Source organism: Eulemur rufifrons, chromosome 2, assembly GCF_041146395.1.
Source record: "Eulemur rufifrons isolate Redbay chromosome 2, OSU_ERuf_1, whole genome shotgun sequence".
NCBI classification, from domain to species: Eukaryota; Metazoa; Chordata; class Mammalia; order Primates; family Lemuridae; genus Eulemur; species Eulemur rufifrons.
The window spans coordinates 44,604,121-44,621,930 of NC_090984.1; the positions used below are offsets into that span (position 1 = coordinate 44,604,121).

Below are 17,810 nucleotides of genomic sequence, written 5' to 3' on the forward strand. Positions count from 1 at the left end.
TCAGCCTGTCCTTTGAAGCTTTGAATTCAGGCATTGACTTCTACTCTCTAGCTATGAAAGTCCTAGAGGCATCTTCTCCCAATAGAAGACTGTTTCATCTTCTGGGTCACTTGCTGCAGTTTCTACATCAGCACTTGCTGCTTCACCTTGCACTTTTATGTTATGGAGACAGCTTCTCTTCTTAAACCTCGTCAATCAGCCTCTGCTAGCTTCAAATTTTTCTTTCTTTTTTTTTTTTTTTGAGACAGAGTCTCACTCTGTTGCCCAGGCTAGAGTGAGTGCCGTGGCGTCAGCCTAGCTCACAGCAACCTCAAACTCCTGAGCTCAAGGGATCCTCCTGCCTCAGCCTCCCGAGTAGCTGGGACTACAGGCATGCACCACCATGCCCGGCTAATTTTTTTTCTATATATATTTTTAGCTGTCCATATAATTTCTTTCTATTTTTAGTAGAGATGGGGTCTCGCTCTTGCTCAGGCTGGTCTCGAACTCCTGAGCTCAAACGATCCGCCCACCTTGGCCTCCCAGAGTGCTAGGATTACAGGCGTGAGCCACCGCGCCCGACTCAAATTTTTCTTATTCAGCTTTTCCTTCCTCTCTCAGTCTTTGTAGAATTGAAGAGGGTTAGGGCCTTGCTCTGGATTAGGGTTTGTTTGGTTAAGGGAATGTTGTGGCTGATTTAATCTATCTGGACCACTAAAACTTTCTCCATATCAGCAATATGGCTGTTTTGCTTTCTTATGCATGTGTTCACTGGAGTACTACTTTTAATTTTCTTCAAGAACTTTTCCTTTGCATTTACAGCTTAATTTACTGTTTGGCATAAAAGGCCTAGCTTTTGCCTATCTTGGCTTTCAACATGCCTTCCTTACTAAACTTTAATCATTTCTAGCATTTGATTTAAAGTGAGAGACAGGAGACTCTTCCTTTCACTGGAACACTTAGAATTTATTGTAATCTTATTAATTGGCCTAATTCCAATATTGTATCTCAGGGAACAGGGAGGCCTGAGGAGAGAGAAAGAGACAAGGGGAATGGCCAGTCAGTGAAGCAGTCAGAACACATACAATAATTATTGATTGAGTTCATTGCCTTATGTGGCTGTGATTGGTGGTACCCCAAAACAATTAAAACATAAAAGATCACTGATCTCAAATCACTATAACAGATGTAATAATAATGAAAAAGTTTTAGATTTTGCACCAATTACCAAAATTTGACACAGACACAAAGTGAGCATGTGCTGTTGGAAAAATGGCTCTGATAGACTTGCTCGACACAGGGTTGACACAAACCTTGAATTTGTAAAAAACACAGTATCTGTGAAGCACAATATTATGAAGTACAATAAAATGAGATATGTCTGTATTTACCTAATAAGGTTTTTTATGAAGACTAAATGAGATACATGGTAAAGAATTCAGTCTCTGGCATCAGAGAACCTGTGTGACTCAGGGCAAATCACTTAACCTCTCTTTTTCCTTATAACTAAAACGGGAATAATAATAGAACCTACCTAATAGTGTTATAAGGACTCAAAGAGTTAATACATGTAAAGCATTTAATTGTTAGCTATTTATTATACTTATATAAAGCACTTAGCACAATGCTCAAAATATTGTAACTACCTAAAAATGTTAGCAGTAATAGTAATGATTGTTGTTAATCCTAAGAGTGCTTGGTCTCTTGTTCCTGAGTATGCAGTGATGATAGCTTGACATTAAAGGCCTTGCTACAACATATATACATGTATCCTAAATCCCTTTATTAGAGTTAGCTTCCAAATTCTTCTAATCCTATTTGAGCCCCTGGGGGTTATTATTTTTGAAATTTTTTTGACAGGGACATGGATAATTGGTAGAAAAAGTTTAGACTGTTGTGGCTTGTGTCAGCCATTTATTTGTGGTTTTTATGTATAAGCCAGGACCAATTCTTCAGAAATATGTTGGTATCTTGAATAATTTCTCTTATAATCCTCAGAATGATTATTTTGAGGGAAGGACAAGTATTATAGATTCTCAATATCTTTTTTTTTAATTGGAAAAAACGTTTATTGGATGTTAAAGGCCAAGGCCATGTTATTTCATTCTTTTAATTTTAGCACATTGTAGATCTTCAGTAATATTTCAGAGGCCCTAGAGTAGAGTTATATGATCCAAGTGCATAAGGATGCTTCCATTTTTAACTTTTTTTAAAGAGAGAAAATGGTCAAATTTGGCCTGGATAAATGATCAGGGATTTATTCAGTTAAATTTTTTGGATTAACATTATCACAGGCAGTCCCTTTCCTGGGATTTACAGCTGGGTGGCTGGGGTGAATGCTTAGAACTACCATTGAGATGGAAGTCCAAGGAAAGTATATTTCCAACGTTCCTTAACAGATCCAAGAATTACAACTTTTCATTTAATTAAATGGGGATTAGTAGTAGTCATAAATGTATTATGGGTCCTCTAAAAGCAATAGCAGTCAGTGACTGTCAGGCTGACAGCAAGGCAACCAAGGAATAAGAGCCATGTTATCTAGTAGGTCATTTGTTTTATGTAAATTTTATTTTATATATTATATATGTATATGTGTGCATGTATTATGTGTATATATATTTGTCATATATATAAAAGACAAATAAAAAATAGCAATATGCTTTATTAATGTAATAAGCACAGCCTATATGTCTTAATAATTCAAGAAACATCTTCTCCATAGGTAACTACTGTCCTAACTTTTGTATTTGTACAAGTTTTTGAATACTCAGACCTGAAGAATTTATTATTTATTAATTTAAACATTTTATAGAATTTATTTCTTTACTTTGTAATCTTTTTTATTCCTTCATAGTGAAGAAATACATTGGAAGCCAGAGTAACTTTATTCTTACATTCACCTTTTATTCTAGAGAACAGCTGTCCTAGAGAATTTGTTGGTTATCCAACTTTCTTTTCATTAGTACTGTATTCACAGACTGAGGCCAGAAGAGTAGAGTTGATGGTTACCTTTTTAGCATAATCTTTGGTATTGCAAATGTTAGTCTATCAATGTTGTTTATGTGGTTTTTTGCTTTTTTTTTTCATTCCACCTAGTGGAATGAGTGAGAAGTACATTTAAACTTGCTTTTTTTTTTTGGTTTTGTTTAAACCTAGGGTATTTCTCTCATAAAAATTAATGAAATTAACAAAAACCAATGTTTAATATAATTCTCCATTTGGACACTTAGCCATCCTTTATTTCTCCTTTGCCCCCATCTCAGATCATAATCATTACTGAGGAAGGTAAGAGGTTAGAAGGTAGATAATTATTCAGGAATGAAATTTATAGATGATAATAGGTCTCCCTCTACCACAATATTCCTGAGTTTTATAACTGTGTGTTCCATTATTGAAAATCTTTGAATTAGTCTGAATTTGGCATTCCATTGGGCATCCAGTGGTAAGAATTCACCATTTCTACATTTTGGAAAGAAAGAGGTCACAGTGAGTACTTTGCTCTCATATATGTGTATTTGCCATATACTTGTACACTAGTGTGAGGGCAAAATTAAACTAATTTCAAGTTCTTAAGTGACTTTAGTGGTTGGAAAGAGGTATTTAACTGACATCTCTGGAGACTGAAATCTTTTGTCTATCCACAGGTTTTTATGGCACTCAGTTCTCTGGATGAGAAAAAAAGCTCACTCTCAAAAGGGTCAATAATTTGAGCCAAATGGGATAGTTACTGTAGAATTTGAAGTTGTTATTTTAATTGTGTAGATTTACTGATATATTTAGTGGCATTTAACATTCAATGTGTGTTATAGGATCCTGACGGAGAAAATGCTCGTAGGGCATTGCAACGAACAGGAGGATCATTTCCAGGAGGACATGTCCCTGATGTGGGATCGGGGTTGATGAATTTACCACCTTCCATTCTCAATAATCCAAACATTCCTCCTGAGGTTATCAGTAATTTGCAGGCTGGTAGACTTGGTTCCACAATTTTTGTTGCTAATGTAAGTTTAAGCTTTAGTTTAAAATTTTGTCATTCAGATACTTAGTTCTGATCATTAGATAATTTAATTAGATGAATGACTTAAAGGTTTCTAGAACATTTTGCTTATTTTTACTCAAATACAGTTTAAGTCTGTATACTTATAAGATTAGAGTTTAAGTACGACTGTTTGGATTTTTAAACAGAGAACTGTAGAATTTATATACATTTAAGCAGTTCTTGAAATTATTTACTTTAATAATAGGTATTATGGTGCATATTGGTAAATGGATTTCTTGTGGCCTTGATTATTGTGAATGTGCATGTTATAGTTGGTTTGTCATTTGTTCTAAGCTTTTGGAAGTCAGTGAAATTAATACTTTTTAAAATCTGGATTTCTCTTGGTAAAAATAAATATGCAAGTTTCAAATGTACAAAACAGGTTGAGCACTTGAGAGATGATTTTGGAAATTAAAAATAATAAGGATAAGGAACAACTTAGATGTAGGTTAACTGATTTTAAACAACTGAAGATGTTTATCTGAAAATTATTGATATACTATTGAATAAGAATTATAGTTCTTTATAGTTTTGAGGGTTTAGAAAAGATTATTTTGTATTTATAAATGGGGAGAGGGATTTATTAGCTTTGTAACTTTATACAATTTTATGTTAAGCTTGACTTCAAAGTTGGTTGGAAGAAGCTAAAGGAAGTGTTCAGCATAGCTGGAACTGTAAAGCGGGCAGATATTAAAGAAGACAAAGATGGCAAGAGCAGAGGAATGGGCACTGTCACTTTTGAGCAAGCAATTGAAGCTGTTCAAGCAATTTGTATCCTGATTTACATTTTAGCGTTATTTATGAAGTGGAAGCTTGATACCATTTTGTGGGGATAATAGAATTTAAGGTTGCCTGGCTTAGAAATATGTTAGACTTTAGTCTCCAGCACATAAAACCTTTACTATGTCCAAGTACTAAAGTCACTCTTAAAACTTGAATTAGCAATTTTTGTAAGGCTGGTATGAAGTTTTTTTCTACTCTCTCATCCTACCACAGCTAATCATATGTATACATGCTTTTGACAGTTATGTGATCCATTGTACATTAAAGCAATTGCTTTAAATGAAACCTTGTTAGTTTTCTTTTTTCAGTGGTTGAACTGAAAGAGTATATCTTATTTATACATTAAAAGTATAAAGCAAAGAATTAAAGATTTTTTTGAGTATACAGCAGTGGCTAATACCAATAACTATTAAAGATGTTAATTAAAATATTAGAGATAGTTGGACTTTAAGATTATTAAAAATTAGTTGTGTTCAAGTATAATTTTATAGCTATCTTAACTGCCTTTCCTTGACTGAACCAACAGCTATGTTCAATGGACAGTTTTTATTTGATAGACCTATGCATGTGAAAATGGTGAGTTCCTATGTATCACCTCAACCCTCCAACCTCTTCAAATCTTTTATCTGCTCTCCTGTACATTATAGATTTTTTTGGTAATATACTAACCATGTAATAAACTTTTTTGCATTTAGGATGACAAGTCTGTTCCTCATGAAGAGTACCGTTCACATGATAGTAAAACACCACAACTACCACGTAAGTAAAAGCTACTATTAGAAACAACAACACAGACCTTTTTTTCCCAGTTTTATTATGTGCTGAACGAAACTGTTTTTGTACCTACGTCCTACATTGCACACAATTTGGGATTAGTTTGGAATTGTGGAAATAGTTTCATGCTATTGCTTAGGAAGACTGAGAAGATACATGTGTATGCCATTTTTTTCTTTTTGGTAATTTTTCCTGAATATATAAGCGATACATCCTAAAATATTTGGTAGGCTCATACAAATAAAAGAAAAAAATTCCGCTATAATTTCATCACCTACAAGTAACCCCCTTTATAACATTTTTGTATATTTTCTTCTAGTCTTTCCTTCTATGTATATTTTTTTATGTAGTTGGGAACTATCATATAAATAACTGCAAATTTTTAAAAAAATATTAGAGTATAGGCATTTTTTCATGTTGAAAATTCTTTGCAGATATTTTTCGTTGGTGGTATAATAGTCTGTTATGCAGATGCTCCATAAAGCAGGGGCCCCCAACCTACGATGAGTTGTCTTAATTATTTCATTATACACTACAATATAATAATAATAGAAATAAAGTGCACAGTACATGTAATGCACTTGAATCATTCTGAAACCACTCCCCAGCTCCCGGGTCCATGGAAAATTGTCGTAAAAACGATCCCTGGTGCCAAAAAGGTTGGGGACTGCTGTCCTAAAGTATTTCACTGTTTTAGGTATTTTAACTTCTATTTCCTTTGATAACCAGCAAAGTAATGCATGCTTTTTTGCCTATAAATCTGTTATATTTTTGGTTATTTCCTTAAGATAGATATTCTGAAGTATATGTGCAGTTCTCGGTGTATGTCCATTGATTAGTTTTATCAAATTGTTTTCCAAAGGATTAAAAAACAAAAATGTAATGTACTTAGTATCTGTGTCTCAATGCCTCATTTGAAAAATGGGGATAATAATAGTACCTACTTCATAGGGTTGGCTTGAGTATTACATGAGTTAATATGTGTAAAGTATTTAGAACCTTTCTGGCATAATGTAAACACTCAAGAAATATTAGCTGTTGTCTTATTATTTCATTGTACTTTCTCTGGTTATTAAAGTTTATTTTTTTATTTTATTTTTTTATTTCAGCTTATCATCATGGGGGTACAAAAGTTCAGGCCACATACACTGCCCATGTCCCACCCATCCCCCCGAGTTTTTTTATCATAAAATATTTTAAATATATAGACAAATAAAGCTATTCTATAGCTATCATATGACATATTTGTTGTATATATTTTTTCTTTAAATAAAATTTTACATAGTAAAGTGGAGATTTCTGCTATCCTCTACCCACTTTTGAACATATGCTTCACCCAGGGGAAACAACTTATGAATATAGTATTTATCATTTAGGTTTTTATAATTTGACTACACATTTGTAAATCATAAACATATGAATTGTTTTGCTATATTTAAAATTTGGTGTGAGTGACATAATATTGTATATTAGTATTATATACCTTGTTTTTTGTTTAAAATTGTTTTTGAGATTCATGTATGTTGATAGATGTAGCTCTAGTTTCTTCATTTTAACTGCTGATACCACATTTTATACATTTTTCTGTTTTTTAGGTTATTCTAATTTTTAGTTATTAGAAACAATACTGAGTTGGGGAGTATTTGTTCTTTTTTATTAGAATTATGTGTTCTCTTAATATTTGCTAGAAATAGTGTGTAAAACTGTCTTGGCCTTCATACATTGTTTTGGGTAAGATTTTTAACTACTGATTGATCGTATTTCCCTCTATTGCTGTTTGAGTCAATTTTAGTAATTTCTGTTTTTTTAAGGATTTATCTATTTTTGCCATTTTCAAATTTATTGGCATAAGATTGTCTCTTAAATTTTTGCCGCATCTATAGTTCTGTCTTTTAAAATCCGAAGGTTTGCAATTTTTCTTTGTCAATTTTGGTAGAGATTATCAGTTTTGTTAGTGTTTTCAAAGAACTGAATATTGTTTTCTGTACCTTTAATTTCTGCTCTTAGCTTTGCAATTTTTTTCTATTTCTTTGAGTTTAGTCTCTTATTTTTGTCCTAACTCCTTAAGTTGAATCCTTACTTCAGTAATTTGCAGCCTCTCTTTTCCAATATAAGCAGTTATGACTGTGAAGTTAGCCAGTGTACATAGGTTTTGCTATGGAGTATTTTTATTATGGTTTAGTTTTTAAAGTATTTAAAAATTATGATTATGATTTATTGAGCCATGTATTATTTGAAAACATAATTTTTGAATTTTCAAATGTATGAGGTTTTTTTTTCCTTATTAATTTCTAACTTAAGTTCATTGTGGTAAGTGAACATGGTCTATATGATTGTGATGCGTTGAAATTAATTTGGACTTGTATATGGATGGCCTAACCTATGGCACATTTTTATAAGTATTCTAGGTGTGCTTGGTGAGTGCAGTGTTCTATATGTGTCCATTAAATCAAGTTTGTTAATTATTTAAACTGTCTTAGTTCTTTACCAATAATTTTGTTCACTTGTGCTATCAATTATTGAGAAATGTGTCTGGTAAAATCTCCCATTAGAATGGTGGATTTGGGCTAGGTGTAGTGGTTCACACCTGTAATCCCAGCACTTTGGGAGGCTGAGGTGAGAGGATTGCTTTAGGCCAGGAGTTTGAGACCAGCGTAAGCAACATAGGAGACCCCATCTCTACAAAAAAATAGAAAAATTAGCCGGGCATGGCGGGCGCATGCGTGTAGTCCCAGCTACTTGGGAGGCTGAGGCAGGTGGATTGCTTGAGCCCAGGAGTTTGAGGTTGCAGCGAGCTCTGATTACACTGCTGCACTCTAGCCCAGGCAATGGAGAAAGACTCCTGTCTCAAAAGAAACAAACAAAAACAAGTAATTGTGGATTTGTCTATTTTTTCTTGTTTTTACTTAAATATTTTCAAGCTAACTTAGCAGATGCATCCAAGATTAAATTGAGATATTTTCCTAGTGAATCAAAAATTTTATCATTATAGAGTGATTTTAACTGTAGTAATTACCTGTCTTTTGTCTGATGTTAATGTAAGTATGACAGCTTTATTTAGTATTTGCCTGGTACATTTTTCCTGTCTCTTTAGTTTTTACTGTTTTACATGTGCCCCTTATAAATAATGTTATAGCTGGGATTAGATTTTTAAAAAGTCAATTTGACAGACTTTTCCATGAAATTGAAGAGTTTATTACATTTATTGGTTCATTTGGTTAATTTCTGTTATTTTATTCTTTGTTCTATTTTTCTATGTTTTACAAGTATTTTTCTCCTATCTTTCTTTTTTAGTGGCTATTCTGGATATTGCAATATGTCTGTATAAAGCCTGAAGTTAATATAATTATTCTCGTAATAGTAGAGGGACCTTCAAATACTTTAATTCTAATCATTTTCCTGTGGAATTATATGCTTTTATTGCTCAATGTTTTAGTTCCATATTGCTTTTTTTTTTCCTATACCACAAATTAGACATTATTATTATTTACCATTTTGTCGTATCATCATTCCTCTGCTTTTACAGATGCTGACACTAATTTTTTTTTTTCTCTGGAGTATTTATTTTTAGAAACTTTTAATGAGGATCTGTTAGTAACTTCTCTCAATTTTGGTTTGTCTATAAACGTCTTCAAAGATGGTGTCACTTGTTATATAGCTTAAGATTGGTAGTTATTTTCTCTCAGCATTTTGAAAATATTCCAGTCTTCTGGTTTCCATTGTTGCTATTAAGTCATCTATCTACTGAATAGTCGTTTCTTTGTAGATAATCTGTGTTCTTCATGTAGCTTATTTTAAGGTCTTTGTCTTTGGTGTGCAGTTTTCCTTTAGTATGGGTGTAGTTTACTATTTATTGGGCTTTCGCAATCTGAGAATTCATTTAAAAAATAAATGTCGAAAATTTGTCAGCTATGTCTTTGCATATTCTTTTCCCCTTTGTAGGGCAGTCCTCCTCTTCCCCAGGTTTACCTAATCAGTCAGGGTGTCATCTTTCAAGACCCTAGCTTTATGCAAGGACTTCCAATTTACTTTCTCACTATTAATATTCTTCTATTTGTTTAGATTACAAACCTGTACTATTATGTTCATACTTTTATGTTGCATCTATTCTTCTTGAGTTTTACATTTTTATATACTCTTCTCTATTAATACATAGTATGTACTCATGGATTTTGACAGAATCAGTTTGTTTTAGTTAAGTTAATCATTATAACCCCTCTGCCAAATAATTTTTTTCCTCTCTCCTTACCTCCTTTCCTTTGCTCAAATTATAACTGGGCAAGTGGGAACCTCCTTCTCTATGCTTCTGATATTTTTACTTTTTGGTAAAGATAAGATTTCCCAGATCCATTTTGATTTTTCTTATTTCAATACATGGGATTGACCTGCCTTCAAGGAGACCTGGTTCTCTTAGTGAAGAATGATATAGATGAAAATTTGGATGCTTGACACATAAGCATTGGGTGATGGTCAGATGGTCAGATATGCTATTGCTTTCAAGTGGGCCATTTTAGGGGAGTGAGTGGGAAAAAGATTTCCTTCATGTTGATCTTTTACAGTTTAATACAACATGCTCTGTACTCTAATTTTATAAAATTAAATGTAGTATATGGTTTTCTAAGCTCCTAAGACTTATTAATTTATACCTTTGACTAGCAAGGACATTAAAACCATACTCAGATTTAGTGGACTAAAACAGTCCCCATCTATATGTGTTCACTGTTTTTAAGGTCATCAAATTATACTCTTTAAAGTCTTTCCAACTAATTTAATTATTTCAATTTAATTAAATATGTATTAATAAATATATAAATGTAGTTTAATTATTTTAAGAGAAGTAGTAAAAAGAATGCTGGATTTAGAGAAAGAAGACACAAATTCTAGTCTTAGCTTAATCACATAGCTAAATGACATTGTATGGAAGTAACTCAAGGTCTCAAAAATTTCCTCATCTATGTGGGTAGTAGATGTGTAAACACTTAAGATGCCACATAAATGTAAAATACATATGTCAATGAGAAAACTAGGTAATGTAATATTTGTTTCATTCATTGTTATGTTTTATTGTTGACTTTTTAGTTTGATTTGAATCATCTTAAAAGTAATTCCAAGATTTTACGTGGTTCTACAAATTTGGGCAAGATACTCATTTTCAGATGTATATTCCATTTATAAAGTGATACGATATTCAAAATCCTCTTGGTATTTTGGTAGTCCTTTCAGTATACCTCTAAGTGGGATATAAAATGGACCTGTTTCACAAAACATTTCTCCTTAATAAATGGTATTATAGTCAGGCTTCAGTGTGCTGCTTTCTAAATGAAAGCAAGAACCAGTGCTTGTATTGGCAAATTTACAAAATTTTGGAGATACTGTCATACACATATAGCTTTTTTTGAAATTTTAGTGCTAGTTAGTTAATCATATATGGATCTTGCTAATATTATTCTCTTTTCTTTCTTTTTTTTTTTTTTTTTTTTGCCTTTTTAAAAAATTTTGATAGATTCGGGGGTACAAGTAGTTTTTGTTAACATGAATGAATTGTATAGTGGTGATGTCTGGGTTTTTAGTATACCCATCCCCGAACAGTGTACCTTGTGCCCAATGGGTATTTTTTCTTCCCTTACTCCCCTCCTGTCCTCCCCTTTCTGAGTCTCCAGTGTCCATTATACCACTCTGTATGCCCCTGTGTACCCGTAGCTTAGCTCTCACTTATAAATGAGAACATGTGGTATTTGGTTTTCCATTCCTGTGTGACTTCACTTAGGATAATGGCCTCCAGTTCCATCCATTGCTGCAGAAGACATTATTTAATTTCTTTTTTGTGTTTTAGGTGGTCTTGGAGGCATTGGAATGGGACTTGGTCCAGGTGGACAGCCTATTAGTGCCAGCCAGTTGAATATAGGTGGTGTGATGGGAAATTTAGGTCCAAGTGGTGAGTATTCTACCTTTCTTATTTCTTTTTAAATGATACATTTGCTAGGTAGTAAAGCTTACATTTGCTAATCTGTGGTAATATTTAAAGGGCTCTATTTTATAGTGATATATTTAGGGTGTCACTTCAGTCTGAAAAAGAAATGAAACCTTGAAAGCAGCTGACATGAAAGAGAGTAGGCAAAGGTCAGGAGGGTGCCTCTGGGGCCATCCATATTGTAGCTAGCCATTTAGCCATATGGATTTTGAAACGTCTTTAAGGCAGAAGGAGAATGTAATGGACATAGAGTATTTGTGAAATGGCTGAAATGCTACCATATCATAGGCAACTTAAATTTATGTATCTAGTTGGGAAGGTAGCTTTTCAGGTAGCTATTTGGCTGTTCACCTGGACTAACTCATAGTTCATTTTTAGAGATTGGTTTTCAAACTTTCTGGTTTCAGAACCCTTTTATATTCTCAAAATTTGTTGAGGACCAAAAAGTTTTGTTCATGTGCTTGTATTTGGCAATATTTACTGTATTATAAATGAAAACTTAGAAGTGTAAAAAATTACATATTTATATAAAAATAACAATAATAAGCCCATTATCTGTTAACATAAATATAATTTTTAAGAAAATAAACTATTTTCCAATGTAGAACAATTAGTGAGAAGAGTAGCATTGTTTTAACTTTTCACGCATTTCTTTAATGTTTGGCTTAATACAACAGACATGCTGTTATATCTGTTTCTGCATTCAGTTTGTTGTGATACTATATAGCATATAGTCTCTGGAAAATGACACCTTAAACTCATGAAAGAATGAGAGTAAAACAGTCAATGTCATAGTAGTATTTGATGACTGAAATAGTTTTGACCTATTGAACCCTCAAGGGTCCCCAGACCATACTTTGAGAATTACTGTTTTAATTGGTGTACTGATAAATGTTGTTAGAATCCTACTTTTGTTGAGATGCTGTAGTCACACTTTAAATTATGAGAGTAATTATGGTAACCATTCTGATCCAAGCAAATTTTCTCCACCCCCCTCCTCCCCAAACACATACTATTTATATTTTTAAATTTTTTACAACTCCCTTAACTGCCATGTTAAGAGGAGTCCTTACATTCTGGCCTAATCTCTAAATCTGCTATAGTGATCTTTCTGTGTCTGTTCTGAAACAAAATTACCTAGTCCTAGATATTCTCTAACTGAATGTTGTAGGTGTGACTAGTGAATTTTGCTTTCTTGTCTAATGTTCAAAGAAGCCTTTTTGAAGACTCATGATTAGAAAACTGCTATGGCATAGTACTTTAAACCATCCTTCCTGTACCCTGCTGCTTCTCTAGTGTTTCATTATGGCTAGACCAATGGTATCTATTTTGTTATAATGCATTATGTCATTCTTTAGTCATAAAAATAAAATTTACTCAAAGTACGTACTGTGTATTTTATTTGAGGTATGGGAATGGATGGTCCAGGTTTTGGAGGAATGAATAGAATTGGAGGAGGTATGTATGAGCATTTGTTTTGTGTATGTACCCATCTCCATTTTTAATAAACTGGGAACTCTTGAGAATTCAAAGAAAAAAAAAGTCTTGGTTTATTGTTGGCTCATGTTCTAAAGGCTGCTAGCAGAAATTGAGCTCAGTACATACTTAAGGATAGGCGATGTGTTAAGTAGCTACACAGGTAGGGTGGCTGAAGAGCTTATTGAGATATAACATTTACAAAGTGCACCTTTCAGTTATATAACTGACAGTCAGATCTCAAAATTAATCTTTATTCCGTAGGAATTGGGTTTGGTGGTCTGGAAGCAATGAATAGCATGGGAGGATTTGGAGGAGTTGGCCGAATGGGAGGTAGGTAAATGTATGGAGTGGGATATGTGTGCTATGTTTAGTTTTCCCTATTATTAAAATTTCCCCCCCATCACTTAGGAATGGGTGTTACAGATGTCTTCAGATAGCATATGGGCACTAAGGGGATAAGAGCAGCCATGGCGGGAATGGGCATGGTATGTGTGGCATGTAAGGTAAGTTGGGTAAAATTACAGACTTTTGTATTTGTGACTTATGCTGTCTTTTCAGTTTAGTTTAGATATATGTTCCTGAGTGTTTTACCATGCATTAATGTACTTGAAAAAGGGTTAATTTGTTGCACAATCTTTTCAGAGCTATACCGTGGTGCGATGACTAGTAGCATGGAGCGAGATTTTGGACGTGGTGATATTGGAATAAATCGAGGCTTTGGAGATTCCTTTGGTAGACTTGGTAGGGTTGGCTGTATACTTCTCCTTTTCTTTTCACAGGTTATACTTTTTAAAATTTGTTCTCCTTTTTTTGTGAAAAGTTAGAAATTTATAATGTTTCATGCAACTTACTACCTGAAGAAAACATTTTAGGGATTTTAATGTACTTGCTCTCTTTTTCATATCTTACACATTTGAACCCTATTTCCAGAAGACTTTATAGTTTTCAGTTATTGTACATTTTCTGAGAGCATAGTACCTTGGGAATTTTAAAGTATGATTATTTAAATTAATTAGTATCTTTCCGTCCTTGTTTAGGCAGTGCAATGATTGGAGGGTTTGCAGGAAGAATAGGAGCTTCTAACATGGGTCCAGTAGGATCTGGAATAAGTAGGTTTAAATTTTACTAGAATTTATTCAGTAATATTTGAGTGCTTGCAAAAACTTTGCAAGAATAGTTATTGTAGTATAGTAATACATTGTGCATCTATGTTAATATGTCTTGTCATAATATGGGAAACTTTGATAGTTATTAAACTAAGCCTTTCTGATCATTATTTGAAATTTCTAAATTAACTGTTTGAATTTTACCTCTTTGATATCTCTAAACTAACACCACAGTTTGTGTTAACAAGCCAATCCAAGAACCTTCTTTCCAACTAAGGAATGTGGGGATTTCTCTGATTGTGTGTCAGGAACAACTTTTGCTTTAGGACCAACTTTATTTCCTTGCTTACTTTCTGTAACAGCTGTTAGTGACTAGCTCATTTCATTTGTGAACATCTTGTGTCTTGTTAAATGCAGATATAACACTTTTAGAGACCTCCTGAGGTTGACACCTAAGGTTGAAAGAGGTGCTTATTTCCTTTCCTCTTAAACCTTTTCTGTGATAGAATCAAGGGTAGTTGCAACACTGGGGAATGCTGTGTTTCCTATCTGTTTCCACCTACCACGTTTTAGGCCTTACATTAAGCCTTAATACATGGCTTAAGTTTTTTTTTTTTTTTTTTTTTTTTTTAACCTCTATCGCTTATTGGGCCATATATCTGTGAGCTCCCCATACTTTATTGACTTCGTTAATTAATTAATTTATTTTTTGAGATAGGGTCTCGCTCTGTTGCCTGGGCTAGAGTGCAGTGGCGTCATCAATAGCTCACTGCAATCTCAAATTCCTGGGCTCAAGCGATCCCCCTGCCTCAGCCTCCTGAGTGGCTGGGACTACAGATGCATGCTACCTACCATACCTGGCTAATTTTTCTATTTTTTGTAGAGATGGGGTCTTGTTCTTGCTCAGGTTGGTCTTGAACTCCTGGCCTCAAGCAATTCTCCTGCCTTGGCCTCCCATATTGACTTCGTTTAATTGATAAAATTCACAAATAGGAATACAACCTACTCAAAGAGTGAATTCTAAAATCCTGTCAGCTGACGACATCTACTTCCACTGTATCCTGCCCCTCATTTTATTCCTTCTTTATCATCTTTTAGCCTTGGCCATTTTCCTGTTAATCCTAACTTTCCTACCCTCTTCTTTTATCTCAGTGTTTATACTTCTGTTTCCCTAATTTTATATTTGTTATTCACAGAAAGCCAATTTGAGAGTGATGTTAATTTTTAGAATTTCCATGTATGGGGATATTAGGTATGAGAAACAATATTAAGTTTTGAGAATGGGTAAGATTGTAATAATTAAGGGGGCCAGGAAAGAGTTAGTACATAAAAAGGAAGTAGGTATCAGCTAGAAGCTAAATTCTCAAGCTCTGGCTAAATGGAAGTGATACCATTTTTTGTTGTTCCCTTCACAAGTTCTGTATAATATTGAGATTAAAAGTTATGTTTTGCTATGATTTTCTTGTATATTGAAAATTGATTAGCAGTGTAAAGAAAAACTGTGTGGGAAACAGAGGTGAAGATACTGAGGTAAAAGGTAAGCTAGGAAAGGAATATTTACATGTGGAGAGTATGAGGAGGGTAGCATGTGTGCTGGAGTTGTAATAATTTGAATTTATCTCTATATATCTTTGTTCTAGCAATTATTATGCTTGATATTATTTGAAAATAAAAAATAAGGATTAAAAACCACTAATATTAATGGGTAAAGTGATTGGTACAGGATTGGTATAATTTATACGATGTGTTTTATGATCAGAATATAATTTTATAGAGGTATATCTGCATAATGTATTTATATATTGGCTGGAATTACAATTTCTCAACTAACCAAATGTATACCAAAGTGAATTCCTTGGAAAATTATCTGTATGAAAATGATTTTATGTTTATAAATATTTAATTATATAAATGAATTAATTTTTCTCTCCCCTTTTTTCTCAAAAATGACTCTTCTTTCCCTTCTTCCTTCTCTTTCTTCTTCTTTTCCTTATGTTTTCGAAACCCAAACACAAAACTCCCAAATCCTCCCTTCCCTTCTTGAAAATCCAGGTGGTGGAATGGGTGGCATGAACAGTGTGACTGGAGGAATGGGGATAGGACTGGACCGGATGAGTTCCAGCTTTGATAGAATGGGACCAGGTATAGGAGCTATACTGGAAAGGAGCATCGATATGGATCGAGGATTTTTATCGGGTCCAATGGGAAGCGGAATGAGAGACAGAATAGGCTCCAAAGGCAACCAGATATTTGTCAGAAATGTAAGCAAATAAATGTAAAGGATAAATAAAATTCTTTTTTTTCTTGTATATATGTTACTAATACCTTTTTTCATTCTAGCTGCCTTTTGACTTGACTTGGCAGAAACTAAAAGAGAAATTCAGTCAGTGTGGTAAGTATGCTAATGTGACTGTAGATATGTTGATATAATTATGGAGGAGCATTGGTTTTAAACTTTCAGCCACTGTATTTAGCCCATTACCTGTCCAGATCTTTATTCCTGGATAGTCTGGATAGTGTGCCAGGTCTAATTCCACTTTAAATGAATTATTTTGCTATCTTTTAACTTAGAGCAGTGCAAATTACTACTAAATAATAGGGTTTAGGGTATAGCTTGTCATTGTCTCCTATCAACAAGGGCTTATTTTACTAGCTCATTTTTAAAAGGTTAACATATCATCGTTTGCATTAAAAAGTTTTTTCTTATGAGAAATATTAATAAGTAGTATATTTACTTCCTTGTTTATAGTGTAGTACAGTGGATTGTCAGCATGACCAGCTGAGATGCTGACATCCAATTGATATGTAGTTAATAGGCAATGCATACACTGCATTGCCTGCCTAAAATAGGAAACTTGGCTGGTAGCGTAGAACCCACTACCAGGAATGCCTTAGACATAGGTATATTTTGGTTGCCTTTCTAATTCTTTTTTAAACTGTTCTTAACTATAATGATACTACCTATACAATCTTAATGTGTTTCTTAGATCTGTAGAAGGTTAGGTGATTTATTACTTTTAAAAGAGACCCTTTTATGTACCATACTTACTTTTGTTACTCTTAACCTATAAAGTTCTCACTTTTATTTTCTTTTGTCACAATGAGAGAATTAGTGTGAGTGTCACTAAGTAACATATTTTTTGATAGTATTCTGCTGTTGGGACAGCAGAGACTATAATCCCAGAGACTATAATCACAATAGTAAGCTACATAGGTAGCAAATAATGATGAACAAGGACTAAAAGTGGTACATTCAGCCTGTTAGAGTTAACAGAAAGCTAAGAGTATTTGGAATATATCGTTAATTTTTCAAGGTCATGAAAAGGGGATAGGATAGGGTTAGTGTTCTCTGACAAAAATAGCCTTTGTGGCCACTATCAGAGATAATATTATCTACTGGGTTCTCGTGGTTCTTTATACGTAACTCTGTTGTGGCTTTTATTATAGTGTAATTATTTGTTCACATTTTCTTCCATTCTAGATGTAGGCTTGTGAAGGCAAGAACTGCCATCTTTTTATCCTAGCACCTTTCATTGCCTCTGTACATATACTATGAGTTTTTATTATATTATAATTATTTGTTCATGTTTTCTTCCATCCCAGATGGAGGCTCTTGAGGGCAAGAACTGTCATCTCTTTATTGTAGCAACTTTCATTATCTCTGTCCGTATAGTAAGAG

General features: G+C 33.5%; 1 protein-coding gene across 1 annotated transcript in view; it reads left to right on the top strand.

The window, feature by feature from the left end:
• The window catches only part of MYEF2 (myelin expression factor 2), a 37,142-nt gene that overhangs the window by 14,105 nt on the left and 5,227 nt on the right, over positions 1-17,810 (top strand). Inside the window, exons 6-15 of the mRNA XM_069460319.1 lie at positions 3,789-3,980; positions 4,636-4,789; positions 5,328-5,377; positions 5,497-5,560; positions 11,409-11,510; positions 12,954-13,004; positions 13,287-13,355; positions 13,668-13,766; positions 16,184-16,392; positions 16,472-16,523. Of these exons, the coding sequence (XP_069316420.1) occupies positions 3,789-3,980; positions 4,636-4,789; positions 5,328-5,377; positions 5,497-5,560; positions 11,409-11,510; positions 12,954-13,004; positions 13,287-13,355; positions 13,668-13,766; positions 16,184-16,392; positions 16,472-16,523 (1,042 nt within the window). The remainder of the gene's footprint in view (positions 1-3,788; positions 3,981-4,635; positions 4,790-5,327; positions 5,378-5,496; positions 5,561-11,408; positions 11,511-12,953; positions 13,005-13,286; positions 13,356-13,667; positions 13,767-16,183; positions 16,393-16,471; positions 16,524-17,810) is intronic.